This window comes from Manis javanica, chromosome 10 (genome assembly GCF_040802235.1).
Source record: "Manis javanica isolate MJ-LG chromosome 10, MJ_LKY, whole genome shotgun sequence".
NCBI lineage: Eukaryota > Metazoa > Chordata > Mammalia > Pholidota > Manidae > Manis > Manis javanica.
Genome location: NC_133165.1, coordinates 57718440 through 57736790, shown reverse-complemented (window position 1 = coordinate 57736790; position 18351 = coordinate 57718440). Strand labels below are relative to the sequence as shown.

Genomic DNA, 18351 nt, shown 5'->3' with positions numbered 1-18351 from the left:
AAACCTAACCAAAGAAGTGAAAGACTTATACTCTGAAAACTACAAGTCACTCTTAAGAGAAATTAAAGGGGACACTAACAAATAGAAACTCATCCCCTGCTCATGGCTAGGAAGAATTAATATCGTCAAAATGGCCATTCTGCCTAAAGCAATATACAGATTTGATTCAATCCCTATCAAATTACCAGCAACATTCTTCAATGAATTGGAACAAATAATTCAAAAATTCATATGGAAACACCAAAGACCCCGAATAGCCAAAGCAATCCTGAGAAAGAAGAATAAAGTAGGGGGAGTCTCACTCCCCAACTTCAAGCTCTACTACAAAGCCATAGTAATCAAGACAATTTGGTACTGGCACAAGAACAGAGCCACAGACCAGTGGAACAGATTAGAGACTCCAGACATTAACCAAACATATATGGTCAATTAATATTTGATAAAGGAGCCATGGACATACAATGGCAAAATGACAGTCTCTTCAACAGATGGTGCTGGCAAAACTGCACAGCTACATGTAGGAGAATGAAACTGGACCATTGTCTAACCCCATATACAAAGGTAAACTCAAAATGGATCAAAGACCTGAATGTAAGTCATGAAACCATTAAACTCTTGGAAAAAAACATAGGCAAAAACCTCTTAGACATAAACATGAGTGACCTCTTCTTGAACATATCTCCCCGGGCAAGGAAAACAACAGCAAAAATGAGCAAGTGGGACTACATTAAGCTGAAAAGCTTCTGTACAGCGAAAGACACCATCAATAGAACAAAAAGGAACCCTACAGTATGGGAGAATATATTTGAAAATGACAGATCCGATAAAGGCTTGACGTCCAGAATATATAAAGAGCTCACACGCCTCAACAAACAAAAAACAAATAACCCAATTAAAAAATGGGCAGAGGAACTGAACAGACAGTTCTCTAAAAAAGAAATACAGATGGCCAAGAGACACATGAAAAGATGCTCCACATCGCTAATTATCAGAGAAATGCAAATTAAAACTACAATGAGGTATCACCTCACACCAGTAAGGATAGCTGCCATCCAAAAGACAAACAACAACAAATGTTGGCGAGGCTGTGGAGAAAGGGGAACCCTCCTACACTGCTGGTGGGAATGTAAATTAGTTCAACCATTGTGGAAAGCAGTTCGGAGGTTCACAAAAATGCTCAAAACAGACCTACCATTTGACCCAGGAATTCCACTTCTAGGAATTTACCCTAAGAACGCAGCAATCAAGTTTGAGAAAGACAGATGCACCCCTATGTTTATCGCAGCGCTATTTACAATAGCCAAGAATTGGAAGCAACCTAAATGTCCATCGGTAGATGAATGGATAAAGAAGATGTGGTACATATACACAATGGAATACTACTCAGCCATAAGAAGAGGAACAATCCTACCATTTGCAGCAACATGGATTGAGCTGGAGAGTATTATGCTCAGTGAAATAAGCCAAGCAGAGAAAGAGAAATACCAAGTGATTTCACTCATCTGAGGAGTATAAGAACAAAGGAAAAACTGAAGGAACAAAACAGCAGTGGAATTACAGAACCCAAAAATGGACTAACAGGTACCAAAGGGAAAGGAACTGGGGAGGATGGGTGGGCAGGGGGGGATAAGGGGGGGACGAAGAAGCGGGGTATTAAGATTAGCAATGCATAGTGGGGGGAGGGAGAAAGGGGAGGGGGGCTGTACAACACAGAGAGGACAAGTAGTGATTCTACATTATGCTATGCTGATGGACAGTGACTGTAATGTGGTTTTTAGGGGGGACCTGATATAGGGGAGAGCATAGTAAACATAGTATTCTTCATGTAAGTGTAGATTAAAGATTAAAAAAAAAAAAAATGGCAGCTCAGACTCGTGGAGCTGGTCAGGAAGGTGGCAGAAGGTTCCCTGAAGAAGGGAGGTCAGAGTCTATGGGAGCTGAAGGAAGCAGGAGATCTGAGTGAAGAGAAGGGGCAAGAGGGATGGAGGGGGGCGCACAGCACATGCTAAGTGCTGGAGCAGGAGGAAGCACAGTGCATTCCAGGTCCTGAAGTGATGGCAGCCATGTGACCTCGGGCTTCACCTCACTGGTTCTCAAACCCTCCTGAGTAAGAGGACAGAATCAGACCAGATCATACCTGGGTCTCTTCCAAGAAAGGGGGTCAGTTCAAATATTAACCAGACGCATATGATCTGTTATATTGTCAAAGCACAAAACCAACCCATACAGTCTTTGCAATGCCAGGTGAATTAGGGCAAGGATTTGCCCAGCACAGCATTTGCCTCTGGGCCATTAGGAAACATTAATAAATAACAGGATGGATTTGTGGCATGCTTTAAAGCTCATAAAATCACTCTGTAACTCAGTTGTAAGTAAGACCAAAGCAGATCTTAATCATACCTACTTAATAGAGAAGGAAGGCAGGCAAAGAGGGAGGGGAGGAGAAACAGGGAGGGAAGAAGCAGGGAAAAGAGGACAAAAATCCAAAGAGATTGTGTGATTTGTCCAAGTTTATCACCTTGGACAGAACCAAGGGTTGCAGGAGTCCAGCCCAGGTCTTCCAGACCCACTGCCCAGCATGTGACGTGAAGTACATGGTTTTTCTTTTGTTAAGAGCAGGGGTCAACAAAATGTTTCTGCAAAGGTCCAGACAGTCAATATTCCAGGCCTTGTGGCTATAAGTATTCTTTATTGTTGTTGTGTTTTTTTTAACAACCCTTTAAAAAACATATAACAGCCACGCTCAGCTTCCAGGTGGATTTGGCCTGCAGGCGAATGCGCCCCTCACTTCAAGGCCTGTCAAATACAGAGTCTCCTTCCCATCTCTCCAGCTTTTGGTCATACATTTGACACTAAGCAAGAAATAAGGGGAAATAATCCTAACAGAATTTTTGCAAAGCTTTTCATCTAATCCTGCAGGTAGCACACACAATGAGACCCACAGACAGTAAACTGGATCCAAAAGAGGAAGCATTCCCACCTGTGCGCCCGGTGGCAGAACAAAACTTGCACCAGGTTCTGAGGTGATCTTGGCTGTGTATCTATAAAATCTACAAAGAACCGCCCTCCCAGGGCTCTGACAAAGCAGCTGGTGACCAAGGGGACTCCTGGACACCCAGAGGCTGTCGCTCCTCAGGAAGCAGGAAAACCACCTACCCTTTCCTGGCCATTGCCCAGGCTCCAAGCTAGTGGGCTTTCCTGCTTATTTCTAAGAAGAAATCTTGCCACTTCCCAGAAATATGTGCAGAGTGCAAGGTGAAGCCACACCCCACCTGCTGAGGTTTGGACTCCAAGTAAAAGTGGCCAAGAGCCACTACCTCAAAATGAGTTAAATTGAAGTGATTCCTAAGGCATGGACCAATCCAGAATATGGTGCCACAGTTGGCTTAAAAACATAATGGCTATTGCTTATTTTTGGGTAAGACTTATTTTAAAACCTATGAAAAACCAACAAGAAGAGAAAAAATACATTTCCAAAGCCACATCACCCAAAACACAACTAATGGGTTAGATACTACTTCCTTAGTGTCATTTTCCTTTCTTTCCAAATAAACTTTTCTTTACAAGGTTGTAATGAAACTAAATACAGGATTTTACATTTTGCTTTTATCATTCAACATTAATGAGTGAGTTTGTATTCATACTACCCAGATACTCAAATATCATTGAAGATGTATAAGATCCTATGCGTTAGGATATTAAGTTAAACGTTTACACCACCAAACATTCTGCTATGAACTGCTGCTGCTCTGTGGCTGCTCGTGTAGGTAGATCCCCATGTTCTGCCTCTCTAAACAAAGACTGTGTATGTGGATGCAGAACCTTTCTCCTGAGATGTCCACAGGGTAGATTCCCAGCAGTGGAATTGCTAAATCAAGTGCATAAACATTTTTAAGGCTCCTGACATTATGTCCACCTCTTCCCCCAGAGGGCCGTTGACATGACTCTCTCTGAAGACACTCTGTGCACCCGCCCTGCCTCATCACTCTTTCCACGGCTGACGCCCACTGTGCGCCTGGAAGACACCGGGACTGAGACCCGCTGAGCGTAAGCCTTGCCCCCAGGGTTGTCCTTCTATACAGCTCTCGTTTTAAATCTTGGCAAATATGACAGGCAAAATATGGTGTCTGATCTCACGTTGCATTTGCAGAATTGCTAGTGAGGTACAACGTTTTTCCATATGTTTGTAATTCTTTCTGAATTATGTTCTCACCCCACTTCCCTATTGGTATCACAGGGCATACAGGAAGTGACAGAAAACCCCTTTCCCTGATAAAGGTATTATCCTTTCAAGAGAAAAACAAAAAGCAAAGCCAATGCCTGTAAATATCGAGGCAGAGGGACAAGATTTTTCCTCAGTTATTGAAGGAAAGGTTTGCTGACCAGAAAACAATGGTGTAAATGCAACTTTTGGCCAACAGTGCATCTTAAAGACAATCAGAAAGGTGACTTTGCCAGAGGCTATGGCAATCCACAATGTGCTCCTAGTGGCCTAGCCACTCTCCCCACAGATCTGGCTGTGCTGTCAATCTGGCCCCTCTGGGCTCCTAGACCTTTCCTGTGAACTTTAGCTTGGAATCAAAGGGAAGTATTACTCAGTAGGCCATCTCATCCTTCCTCTGTTTTACCCCAAGATGTTCAGTGGAATGTTCAATCAAAATCCCCTCTTTATGCCAGGGAGAAGCTGTCTATAATCCAGGGGAGGCCCAGTGGTCTTGGAGGGCCCAGGCCCCTGTAAAGGTCCCTCTACCCTGTTTTGTGTTTCACCATCACAATGACAACAGCTACCTTCGCTCACAAGCTGGCCTTCCCTTCAGGCTCCCTTCAGTGGCACCAGTCAGTAAGGACTGCATCCGAGACAAAAAAAAAAACCCACAGAGTAAATCAACTCAGAGATTCACTCACCTATAGAGACACAGAATGCAAAGCACATTTCCTACAAGACTCAGATTAAGAACAAAATGTAACAGTGATAGTTACTTTTATGTGTCAAGTTGGCAAGGCCACAGTACCCAGGTATTTGATTAAAAGTTATTCTAGATATTTCTGTGAAGGTATTTTTTAGATGGGATTAACATTTTAAATCAGTAGATTGTGAGTAAAGTAGATCACCCTCCATAATTTGGGTGGGCCTCACCCAAGCAGTTTAAGGTCTCGATAGAAAAAGCCTGAGATCCCTCAAAGGAGAAGAAACCCTGCCATCGGACTACTCTTGGACTCAAACTGAAACTCCTCCCTAGGCTCCAGCCTGTCAGCCTAACCTGCAGATTTTGATTTGTCAAGCTTCAATAATCACATGAGCCAATTCCTTAAAATAAGTGTCTCTAGACAGACAGAAGTAGGGAGGGAGGGAGGCAGGTATATACATGTATACAGCGGTTCCCTGCTTTTCCAGAGGGATCATTCCAAGATTCCAAGATTGCCTAAAACTGCAGAGAATGGAACCCTATCCAAGCCATATTTTTTTCCTATACATATATGCTATGACAAAGTTTAATTTATAAGTCAGGCATGGTAAAAAATCACTAATTTTAGTAATAAAATAGCAAAATTATAACAATGTAGTGTAAAATTTGACTGTGGTCTCTCCTTTTCTCAAAACATCTTATTGTACTGTACTCACCCTTCTGATGATAATGTGAGATAATAAAATGTCTATGTGATGAAATGAAGTGACATAGGCACTATGACGTAGTGTTAGGCTACTACTGACTTGACAAAACGTCAAGAGGATCACCTGCTTCGGGACTGTCATTGACTGTGGGTAACTGAAACCGTGTATAAGGGGACGTACTATACCTGTGTAGACATACACACATATCCTACTGGATCTGTTTCCCTGAGAATCTGACTAACACAGCAGGTGACAAGACCTGGATCCCAGGTATAAAACATTCATACCCCAGGAGCTCAAGCACTGCTTTGGGACACTGCCCTAACAAACACTTCAGGAGTAGGAAAAAAACTTGTGCATGAAAAGACTCATTTCCAAATGGCTGATAATAAAAAAGCAAAAATCAAAACAAAAAAGCCAACAATTTAAACACTCAACAACGGGGGAACTTTTAAGCAAGTCATGACATACTGATCTGACTGAATGTCAACCAATCGATATTCACAATTATGTAAAATCATGGAGAATATTTGACAGTATAAGCTTTGGAGCACAACATAACCTACCCTTAATCCCAGCCTTTGGAATTGCTCTAACCAATCTGAGCTCTCTACTGAATCCTGTCCTTTCATCCACCAAGTGGAAGTGACTCCCACTAACCTCCCAGGGCAGCTCTAATAATTACGATAAAGTTAGCAAGCAGCTTGCCATGCCTGGCATATCACGGATGATCAATAATGCAGGTATCCATGTGAATGAGGACATAAGTAAAAATGAAAAACAAAACCAGGCATAGTCTCATGAGAAAGAAAAAAAATCATACTAAAACAACATGAAGATGAAAAGCTGAGGGCTGGAGACATGCTGTCCCCCTTGACCATACCAGGGGGTCTCAGCATCTTCACTTCACACTCTGGAAGTCGGCCATGATTAGGGTGGCACTGTTCACTGTAAAGCCCATATGAAGAGGTAACTAGCTTATCTGGCATGAAGATAAAACCAAGCACAGGAAATCTCACAAGAGCAGCATAACAGCAGCTGACCTGTGTCACCTTCCTCAACATGCCAGGCCCAGTGCCAAAGGCCCCACACACAGGAAGTAGCCCATCAACTTGACAACTCCACAAAGCAGGTGCTGTTTCCCTCCCAGGTCTCTGATGAGGCCTGAAGCTCAGCTGGTGGAGTAACTTAGCCCACTTTGGCCAGCCTAAGCCATGTAGCAAGTAAATGAGAACCCAGCTTGTCTTGATTCCAAGATCCAAGCTCTTAACTATGCTTTCCTGCTTTGTGCCTTCCTGTGCATCCAGCCCCTCCCGCAGGTATAAACCTACTGCATGCCCAGTGCTACAGCCGCAGGCACAGTGAATGAGGGCTGTTCACACCCTTATAGATAAACAGAGAAGTTACCAGCCCACAACTATTCTCTAGTATAACCCTGCCTTTCTCCTGAGCTCCCCTGGGTAGTGGCAAGTTAGAGATGTGAGGAAAACCCAAACAACGGAAACAAACGATGTATGTATAAAGCAAGAATTTCAAGGCATGCTTCTTGACACCACCTTTGGGGTAAGTACCTTGAAATGCATTACCCTTCCCAAGATCTCAGGAGAAGAGCAAGTGCACACTCCTTCCTCCTAAATGGAGATCTGAAAAATGAATGGTGCCCTAAACACAAAAAAACTTGCGGCCTTATTTCACCCAATAGTGCAGAAAGAGAAAGCAATGCATTAATGAATGTACCACACCCTCTGCTAAAAGTGCTAGTGCAACGTACTTCTCAGGGGACTCCAAGTGGCCTGCACACTTCCTGCCTGACATGTGCCCGTACACATCGTCCTCGTTTTCGTCCACGTCCTCGTCATCGATGCTTTTCACATCGAGCTTCTGGTACCCAAACTCCCCGTTCAGAGACAGAGAATCAATTTTCCATGAGTTGCTGCTCTGACTTCCATTGGAATTTGGGCCAAAGGGGCTTTCAAAGGCTGACATGATATTGACCGAGGAGCGGTCAGAATTCTCCTCCGAGCTCTCCCCTGCCCCAGGAATCTTTTTGAAAACCTCCCCAGAGTTCTGCTCATCTTCCTCATCATCAAATGAGATGATGTTGGTCACCTTCTTTTTCTTCTTCCGCTCCTTTTTACATCTGGCATCTGGCAAAAGAAAAGATAAGACGTAAGAAAAAGTAGGCAAGATAAAGACAGGATCAAACCATTTTTGCCTCTAGATTGTGGAAAGTCCTCTATTATTCTAGTGAAAAAATAAATTTAAGGTAAATTCATATTTTTTTGTTATCTTTGAGATGGAACAAAATGGATGTTCTCATTTAAACAAATACAATTTAAATAAAATACATTAAAATTGTTCCTTCTAAGCAATACTTCTAAGAACTTTGATTCAAAGGATGCTACCATTATAGAAATGATTTTCATTGTTCACTTTGGAAAATACTCTCATGGCTGGCAAATGAGACCAAGAAAACCAGTTTAGGGGTGGAAATCAATTGTTCAATGGCTATAGTTCCTCCTATTTCTACCCAATGCCCCTGACAGTGGGACCTTTCTGCTCCTCCCTCACAGATGCTATCTATTTCTCTACCCCCCTGAATGTGAGATGGCTTAGTGTTCTGCTTTTACCAACAGAATGTGGCAGACATAATGCAGCGTGACAGTTCTACAGCCTAGGCATCAAGACGTGTTGTGCCCTCTTGGAATGCTGCCCTGAAACTACCATGGAAGGAAGCTAGCCTAGTTTATTGAGGATGAGAGGCCATATACAGCCACCCCAGCCAATAGTGAACACTAATTCCAGACACTTGAGTGGGGCCATCACAGATCTTCCAGCTTGGCCACCAGCTCAATGCAGCCCCAGAAGTGAGCCAAGTGAACCCAACAGAAGAACCATCCTGCCAACTCATTAAAAAATATTGAATTGTGGTTGTTTTAAGCCACTACCTTCTGGAGCTCTTTGTTAAACAGCAAAGGCTAAGTAAAACTGAAATCAAGATTACTGTGGTAACCAGAACTTAGATGAGGCAGTTTATTCACCCATGTTAATCATCAAATATGGGTGTGAGATACTGTGAGCTGATTCAAAAGACTCCATTCCATCTAAACCAAGGTGTGATGGGGTGATGCTCCCCAAGTATCACACCCTGAGGCAATGTCCCCAGACAAAGCAGAGTCCCCAGAATGGATGGAAAGAACACATCTTTGGGTCTCTGCTATGCAAAGTGCAGAACAGTCCTCAGTCTTAGGTCATTTTCATGGGGTCTCTGCTGGAGAAGAAGGCAAGACAGAAAAGTCAGTATATACCAAACGCTCCATGAGATTCTGCACTTTCACCATCAATAATTCCAGAGAGATGACCATGATTACTGCCTTGTTCAAGGGACTTGAGAATACTAGGACTAAGAACTTAACCCCTAATTTCCAATTTTGCTGCAACAACATTCTGGGTGTCCCCGAAGGCTCATGGGTATTATAAACTTCTCGCAAAATTAATCTTAGTGGAATCAACTTTCTCTTGCCTCCTGGTGGCCTAGAGTCAAAGCTGCTCAACTGCTCTCTTCCCTGTAGCCTCCATTGAAATGTCATCCCTTAACAGTATGCATTTCCCATAGCTCCCTATGCTTGGCTTCCATCCCATTTGCCAGGATAACAAATTATTTGTATAATTTGTCATTAAATGTCTACCCCCACCCATCCGAAAGGAGACTGTAGGCTAAACGCTAGTAATCTTCTTACTCAGCATGCAATAAATGAACAACAAAAGAATGGATGGGGATAAATGAAGAGCAGCCTCACCTGGCTTCATGTGACCACCACACCCCAACCTTTACTTTGTTCATTTGAGCTGTTTGCTCTCCTACCTTATCATCACCAAATTTCAAGAAGGCTCTCAGGTCCCTTCCAAACAAATTAAAGGCAAGACAAATAAACACAAACATGACCTGGACAGACAGGTGCATCAGATTTCATTCCCCTCAGCACTTTCAGATGTGAGTTGTGCCCACCTCGCCCCAGTCTGTCATCTTTTCACCCAACCCCCTCTGCTCTGCCTCACACGCCCCTTCTCACTTACCAGCAGTGACATGCTTGGACACGACAGGCAGAGGGTCGGTCTCCTGCTCAGGTCTGATGAGGCTAGAGACTGCAGAGGAGGCCGTGATCTCCCTAAAAAGGCTGCTCACTCCTTGCGTGGATTCCTTCAGCAAGGAGGTCACATTCTGTGTTGACTCTTTTAGCAGGTCTGAGACAGTAGGAGCAAACTTACTCTGACCATTTAAGTCCTTGTTGTCAATGTTAATTGCAAAGAGTATAGAGTTCAAACCTGCCAGAAAAAGGGGAAAGTCTGGAGTGTCTGCTGTTGAAAACCCAGTTGTGACCCCAACACGATAAACAAGCTGCAGTTGGTACAGTACACACTGATCTTAAATGTTAATAAAGACCTCCTGCAAAGCTGGGGTCAGAAGACACCAGCCACCACAGATGTTGAATCTTTCCAAATTCTCTCCCTTTCTGTCAGGAAGACAGATGCAAATAAGTCAACCAAGGGGAGGATAAGTAGTAAGTTTGGGGGTCAGACTGCCTGGGGTGAAACCCAGCATGGCCACTTACTAGCTATGAGACCTTGGTCAAGTCATTTATAACCTACCTGAGCTTTCGTTTCCTTACCTGTAAAATGGAGACAACAATATCTCTTTCACAGGGTAACTATTAAGGATCATCACCCACAAAAAACACTTGGCTCAGAGGCAATCAAAAACTGTGTGCCAATATCATTATTACTATCATTATTATTACTTTACATAAAAACTTGTACTGGTATCCCTTAGCCCACAGAAGGAATCATGGTCACCCCCTGACTTTTCCTCTTCAATGGACAAAACTAACATAACTTTCAATGTTTAGGACTTAGCAAAAACTTTCAGGAGAACAAAAAAAGAGGAGGCAACAAAGGATTTGGAAAAAAGAAGCAGGTTACCCACTTGTGTCGGGTTCATCCTTTGATAAGCAATTTAACAATTCACCAGCTGACATCAGTCCAGGGTTTCCACATTGGCAAATCATGTACATGACTCCATATCACACAGCCCCATTACAGGGACTGCTATGCTACCGGATCCCCACCTTCCCCGCGCACAGGAGGAAAGTAAAGGTAACAAAGGTGATGGGTCTGCACCAGCCAGTAAGGGGTAGAGCCAGGCTTCAAAGGCAGGTCTCCCACCTCCAATTCCCCAGATCTTTATATTATACTTGCAAAGCCACAGCCCAAACCCCCTCAATCCCATGCTTTCCCTGCCAGACTATCAAATTCTAGAGAAATGGACTCAATGCTCAGTATGCTAAAGGAAGGACAGTGGCAAGTGACTCATAAAGTTGGTCAGGGATGGGGAAAACCACAGCATCCCTTGGAGTTATAAATTCACTCCCAGGCAGCCTCTGCTCACCAAGCCTCACAGGGCCCATCACCCCTGGCCTTGGCCAGGCTTACCAGCTGCCATGGTAGGAAGCATGCTAGATCTTTCTTCATCCATCACAAAAGACCAGTCTTCATAAAAAGTGCTGCAAATTGAAAGAGAAAGGGAAAAAGCTCTGAATAGTGGTTCTCTGCATCCATTAGCCAGACAATTCCATTAGATGGCTCCCTGGAAAATCCATGCCTGGTCATCCCAGAGTGGATATATGAGGTGGCTGCTGGACTGAAGCTTCCTTTATAAACAAAGGGTTGAACATATATCCTATGACTCTAGGGTCCCCCGAGTTTCAGAGTGCTGAAATAGGCATGAGATGTAAACATGATAGTTCTGAAGCAGCAAAGGAGAAGGGAACAAACAGAGGGGTGACTTGCACTCAAGCAGTGTCTCCATGAAATGGAAAGACCCCTGACTGGGCTAACACAAGGAGAGACAATTTCAGAACGAAATTGGAATTCCATGGCTCCATCAGCCAGGGTACCAGTATGTAACATCTGCTTGGGCTGCAGACCCCAAAGTCCAAGTCATCCCTCACAAGGCCTGTGAAGCTAAAAAGAGCCCCACAAATCCAAATGGCAGTGTGTATGTGTGAGGTGGGTGGGGGTGCTCAGAGAGGCCTACAGGGTCTGTCCAAGGTCATCTGGCAATAAATGGTACAGCCAGGGCTCAAAAGCAGGTCTCCCAGTGCAATTCCCCAGCTCTCTTTCCAACCCCCTGCTAAGTAATATCAAGTAAATATCTTCAACCCCCGACTTCCTTCCCTGCCAGGCCTGAGAACTCTAAGTTAATGGAGTGAAAGCTCAGTTTCACTAAAGCACAGTCAGTGATGAGTGACCTACAACTCAGCAGCAATTGGATACATTAGCTGCTCTAGTGACTGAATACAACTAACAAAAAGAGAACAGAGATGCATCACTTTCAATAGTCACCCAGCAGAATATCAGTGGAAGCCCAAACTACACTTTGCAACCATACCTCTGATTTCCAAAATTGTAATTCTTTAAAAATCTGAGCCAGTTTTCATGCATGTCAATTAATCTGGTTTTCCCACACTGAGTTGGGTAAGTGGCTAGTGATTCAGGTAAGATCAAGTGTGATCCTTAACAGCTGGATTCACTTCAATTGTTCATAGTTAAAGGCTGCCTTGAGAGTGAGTGTACAACTTTGAACTACTTGCAAATGATCTGCTGGGAAGAGCTTCATGAAAATTTATTGTAAGAAACATGAGTATGTTCTCCATAACTAAAGCTGGTTAATGCTTACACACAGACGTTCACAGCTTCCCGCCTCAGACCCCAAGCAGCACACAAGAAAAGCCAGTGCCAGTCATCTTGGCCCCCAACCGCCCCATTTCAGACCCACAATCTGGGCACACAACTGGACAAGGAGCCACAGGCAACATCCACGGGAGAACTTCGAGGGTATTTGTAAGAGCCTTAGTGTACCTTTCCAGAACGCCTAATGGGTGACTGGTATCATTACTGGATGACCACAAGGAGCAGAAGAAACACAAGAGGAGACTTGAGCAGGAAACACACAGCAAGATATGACATCACAGGAATGCACCATGGCACTAATGAAGTGCCAGATTATTTAATTATATGAAATTTCAAAGTTGAGGATCTGGGCACTGCTGATGTGGAAGTTAGTCAAGGGACCAGGACAGGATCGATTACTGTCCCTCTGGTGACACAAAATGACATGTCTTGTCCACCATTCTCAGAAGGAAAATAACAGAGACAGAGACAAAAACAGAGACATCATAAACATCATGAATACAGGAAAAAGGAGAATAGTCAGGCATTTCTGACGGGAATGTGGCCGGCCGCACTATGGCTGATGCATATTCAGTGCTTCAGCCACATCGCTGGGGACAGCCATACTCCCCAAAGCTGAGCGTGCCTTTGGCCATGTGACTTGCTGCCAATGAAATGTGAGTGAAAGTGAAGTAACCCTGCAGGCAAAAGCTTAAAAAGTCAGTGCTTTGTTCAACCACATCCTCTAGTCCTGCCTTGGCAATTGTGAAAGCATTTACAGAAACTGCGCCTGCAGTCAGCCTGGGTCCTGAGATGAGAAACCCCTACGCAGCCATGACAGACTTGCAGCAGGGAGAGGAAATACATGTGGCTATCTCAGCCACTGGGAGTTTCGTGGTGTTTGTTATGGCAGCATGGCCTGCCCTATAGTAAGTGACAGAGTGAACTTTTTGTTTATGAGCAAGAAAAAAAGAAAACATAATAGAATTCATTCTTCTTAAATGACAAATGACTTCTCTCCCCAACATAAAACTTCCATATTTTTTCAGTCAGTTTGGGATGGAGTAACTTCAAAAATCCAGAAGTTGTAAAGAACCCAGCACACATGGAAAGACCAAATATGAAACCGAGTCCTAAATACCCCACATCTAAAGAGAAAGAAGCTCTGAATCTGAAAGAAGCCCAAACTAAAAGCTCACTGCGTCCTAAGACAGCCAGCTTCTGCACACCTGTGGCTTTACCAGTAACAGCGTCAAGCACCCTCGCTGCACACAGGAGCCATGCTGAACCCTTTACAGGCAGTTCCAGTTACTCTCCCACCAAATGCCTCATAGCACAGCTGAACGACTGGGGCTCTTGAAGGGGAACCTACTTGTCCCACAGGGAGGGACTAGGATGCAAACCTAGGCAGGCTGACTGCAGGTTGCACGACTCTAACCCTTTGGCTACACGCCCTCCCAGCCCCGCATCAGGTACCTGAGCCTGCCGCGGTCGGCCAGGAGCATGTGCAGGTAGCGCTCCAGCGAGTGTTCGTTGAGGGCACAGCGCAGCCAGGCCCGGCCACGGCCCACGTCGGAGGTGATGTGGCGCAGGGAGCAGAAGCGCTGCAACTCGTGCTTGTTGAGGACCTCTTTCACGTAGAACCAGAACACCGGCTCTGCGGAGAGAGTGGACAGGCCATGGCTCACCACCAGGGACAGACAACGCACTGGGGTAATGGTCTCTGGGCAGTTTCGAGGATTTTTTTTTTTTTTTAGTTTTGAGGGTTTTAAGAGTTACTTCCTTAACACAGAAAAGGCAGACACCAGAGAGTATGCCAAACATAACAATGACCCCCCAGTCTACCATCTAGAGATGACCACTGTCCCTAGAAAATGAAAATACATTGTCAAGTATTCCTTCCAGTCTTTTCTCCTGTACTTTTCTGTTTTATACAAAACTGACATCTGCAATAGGCTGAATCATGGCCCCCAAATATAATCACATCCTAATCCCTGGAACCTGTGAATGTTAACTTACATGGCAAAAGGGACTTTGTGGAGGTGATTAAATTAAGGGTCTTGAGAAGGGGAGGTTATCCTGGGTAGTCTCTGTGGACCCAATGTAATCTCCAGTCTTTAAAAGAGGGAGGCAGAGGGGGATCTGAGGTATAAGAGGACAAGGCAACATGGCCAAGGAAGCCAAGAGTGGGATGATGGGGCCACAGCCAAGGAATCCCAGAAGCCACCAGAAGTCAGAAGAGGCAAGAAGAGATTCTGCTCTAGGGCTTCCAGAAAGAAGCAGCCCTGCCATCATTGTCGTGACTTTAGCCTAGCGTGACTGACTGTGGACTTCTGCCCTCCCTAACTGTAAGAAAATTAGTTCACGTGGCTTTAGGCCTCGAAGCCTAAAGCCACGTGGTTTGTTAGAGCAGTCATCAGAATTCCATATGCCATCATAGTGAGTGTGTGTGTGTGTGTGATGTATATATATATATATATATATACATCACACACACATACATATATATAGTTTTTTATCCTGGTTTATTTCTTATCTAGATCATAAACATTTTTCCTGTAATACTCAAAGACCTTTGAAAACATGATTTTTGATGGTTTTCCAGTTAAATATAATTTATTTCTCTACTGCTGGGAACATGATATATTGCCAGTTTTCACTATATACTGCTTTGAACATCTGTATATAACTAATTGTTCTCATTCCTAGCTCCCCAGGAGAGACTGCTATAGATCTGAGAATAGGAACAGATTTAAGGCTTTAGGGAAAGCTAAGTAAGTTTGTCTTTATCCACAAAACAGTCATTGTATCTTCTCACATCCCACCTGTTGATTCACACACATTTCTTAGTCATAATTCTTGTGCATACCTAATTTTGAGATCAATTTTTCTTTACTTAACATTGGCTCATCAACACTTTTTCATGCTATTTTTCATGTTATTTTTCATAATAATAACACCAAAAGCAACAGCCACTACTATTTATTGAGCATTAACTACATCTCAACCATTGCACTAAACACTTTGCACCTGACCCCAGTTCTCACAACCCCCAAGGCTGTCTCCATCTCAAAGGCAAAGTCCGAGGCCTAGACAAGTGAAGTGACTCGTGCAGTGATGCACAGTCAGCAAGTGGCCCAGCAGAAGAGGAGGCTGGAGACAGCTGACTGCAAACCGCTCCCTCACGCTGCCTTCCCACACACAAGGGAAGGAAGGCTCTGCTTCCTTTGAAAGTATTGTGTTCACAACTGCTTACTACCCCCAGAGAGAATATGCTGAGTCTCTGCTGCCAGATGGGGATTCTAATCGAGGAGCTAAACAGGCTCATAGACCCCTCTGAAAATATGACAAGATCTTTGGTCTTCCTTCCAGAAGGATGCAAATACACACATCTTCTCAAACCAAACACCAGCTCAACAAAAGCTCATGCTGATATTTCAGTTCAGTTACATCAGCAGAGACTGCATTCTTCCTAGGAGCCACCAGCTGGGCAAGGGTGTGGGCTGCCAAGGAGGGATAAGAAGGACCCGTCCCTAACAAGCATCCCATCTAGCAGACAGGATAACAGGTGGGGGAGGTTAGGCAAGGAATGACCCTGGGCAGGTCACTCAACCATGCTAAGCTTCAATTCCTCCTCCTTAAAATAAGCCCCCAAGTAAAGAAACACCTGGGTTTGGGGGTCCATGGAGAACAGGAGGTAAAGTACTGAGCTCAAGGCCCAGCCCATGATGACCAACCACCATGTGTTTAATAATTACTTTCTTATACGAGAGCCTTTGTGTCATTTCCTCTTTTCCCATTTCTGTTGACAGCATCTAAATGTATATGCATATGAGCATAAACACCTGTGGGTCGAGCCAACCTCTAGGATCATTTCAAATAAACATCTCAAGAGGGACTGGTAACACCACCAACAGGGCAGTTCACACAGGACTGCCATCTCTGTCAGTCCCCAAATGACACACTAATCCCCTCCCCAAACCCATAAGATCAGCACACACCGTACAAGAGTGTTACTGCCTTGGTTCCACTGGAAGCTTCTCTCAGAAACCAGGGCGTAGGACCTGGGTTATTCAATAACTTGTTCTGAAACACATCAACCAGCGTGTAAATCCATCTGTAACTCCATCACAACTCAAATCAAGTGACTCCCACCTGCATCCTGCCTTTCCTGAGGACTGCAGTTACCTCCCTCTGACCTTGAATACACATGAAACACTTAAAGGTGTGTTTTCACCTTTCAATTTTGCAAATTGCTTACTGCTACAGAATCCTTCTAAAGCTTGCCAGAGCGATGTTGATGATGATAAGGATTATCCCAGTAGGGCTGCGCTTCCCCTGCCAGAATTAATGTTGCCTATTTAAAGTGCAGCTCACCTGCCACTTCACTTGCAGTGTCTATACTTTAATTTGGAAATATATACCAATCTCTCACTGCTTTGAAACAAGAGGCTAATTCCAAAAGTGGGCAAGGGCTTCTTCTTCTCTGGACTCCTGAAAGCCATCTGCCAACAACAAGAGCCAAGAAGGGAGTGTTGAAGCGAGCTACCTGGGGGCACTTGTTAATAGAGGGTGACCGATAGACAGCACAGGGCCTCTGGTAAGGTTCCTAACAGGCTCAACTTTAATCGATGTCAATAATGCAAGAATTCATACTTTGGAGGCCAAAGAGGACAAAAACTCTGGCTCAAAGATCAGTTCACGCATTGTGTGACCTTGGGCAACTTATTTTGCCCTTCATTTTCCTCACCTGTAAAATGCTGTCTGGTATAAAGGGAAAAGCAGGAAAATAGAGCTTACATGGAAAGTGCTTAGTGCCAAGGACCCCAGTAGGCAAGCAGCATCCCGCCCGTCTTCGGGAACCAAAGGGGAACCATGCTCCTCGGGAAATTGCCTTCAGCACTATCAATCTCTCCTTTCCACAGGGGTGGGCAGGCAACTCAGGCTGGGCAATGACCTGGCCACAGCAGGGTGTGCACCATGCCTGGCCTCCCTCATACCCACCCTCATCCTGGCCCTTGTTTGATATTTTGTGCATCATGATTTTTCTGTATTAATTTTGATTTTATTAATACTGCATGAAAGTATTATTCTTCTTGATAGCTGAGTTTTTGGTGCTCCCATCAATTTTGAGGCTGAAGTGAGTACCTCACTAGCCTCATCCTAGGCCCAGCCCAGGACTACTTGGTCTTCTGTGCAACCTCTACCTGAACCACTAGGACACAGGCCTTGTCTCCTTCAAGAATGGAAGTCAGCAAGCAATGAACAGAGGGCCACATTTGGCCCACCACCTGTTTTGTTAATAAAGTTTTTTTGGAACACAGTGACAGCCATCTCTTTACATACTGTCTTTGGCTGCTTTTCTGTTAAGAAGGTAGAGCTGGGAAGTTACTACGGAGATCCTACCCCACAAAGCCTAAAATCCTATCTGATCCTTAAGGAAGAAGTTTTCTGACTACTATTTTAGAAATAGGAGCTCTAATAATCATAATCATGCAGAGTGAGCCTACCTGGGAAAGATGCCAACCCAGACAGAAGGGGGGCTGAGAGAGATGTGGGGGATGCTGAGCCCCTCAATCCAACTCAACCCCTAGTTTTCTTACTTGAGTCAACATGTGCCCCTTTTTGCTGAAGTCTAAATGGCTTGCTGTCACTTGCAACCAGAAGAACCCTAATGCAGTAAGATGGGGTGTGTTTTTCAATCATTCACAAGCATTTATAGAGGACTGATAACATGCCAGGCACTGAGCAATACCTGCATGCACTGAAGAGGCAGATGCATTCCTGAAAAATAAATGAAAAAAGCATTCCTGAAAAATAAACGAAAAAAGCTCTGCTCAACAAGAAACAGAAAACCCAAATACAAGGAGCTACACTCCTAAAAAACAAAGAAGGTTTATTCTTCTCATCTACTTAATCTGGAAGTAGAAAGCTGGTTCAAATGCTCTGTCATGGGCAGAACCCCAATCCCCTGACCTGCACCTCACTGTCTCAGAGGAACATCACCC

General features: G+C 44.3%; 1 protein-coding gene across 4 annotated transcripts in view; it reads right to left on the bottom strand.

The window, feature by feature from the left end:
• Window positions 1-18351, bottom strand: part of LOC108401178 (sorting nexin-29) — a 585108-nt gene that overhangs the window by 481335 nt on the left and 85422 nt on the right. For all 4 annotated transcript variants that reach the window (XM_073215554.1, XM_073215556.1, XM_073215555.1 and 1 more), the window contains 4 exons: window positions 13820-14000; window positions 11105-11175; window positions 9692-9940; window positions 7386-7761 (listed from right to left, as the gene is read on the bottom strand). In XM_073215554.1, coding sequence (XP_073071655.1) covers window positions 7386-7761; window positions 9692-9940; window positions 11105-11175; window positions 13820-14000 — 877 coding nt within the window. The remainder of the gene's footprint in view (window positions 1-7385; window positions 7762-9691; window positions 9941-11104; window positions 11176-13819; window positions 14001-18351) is intronic.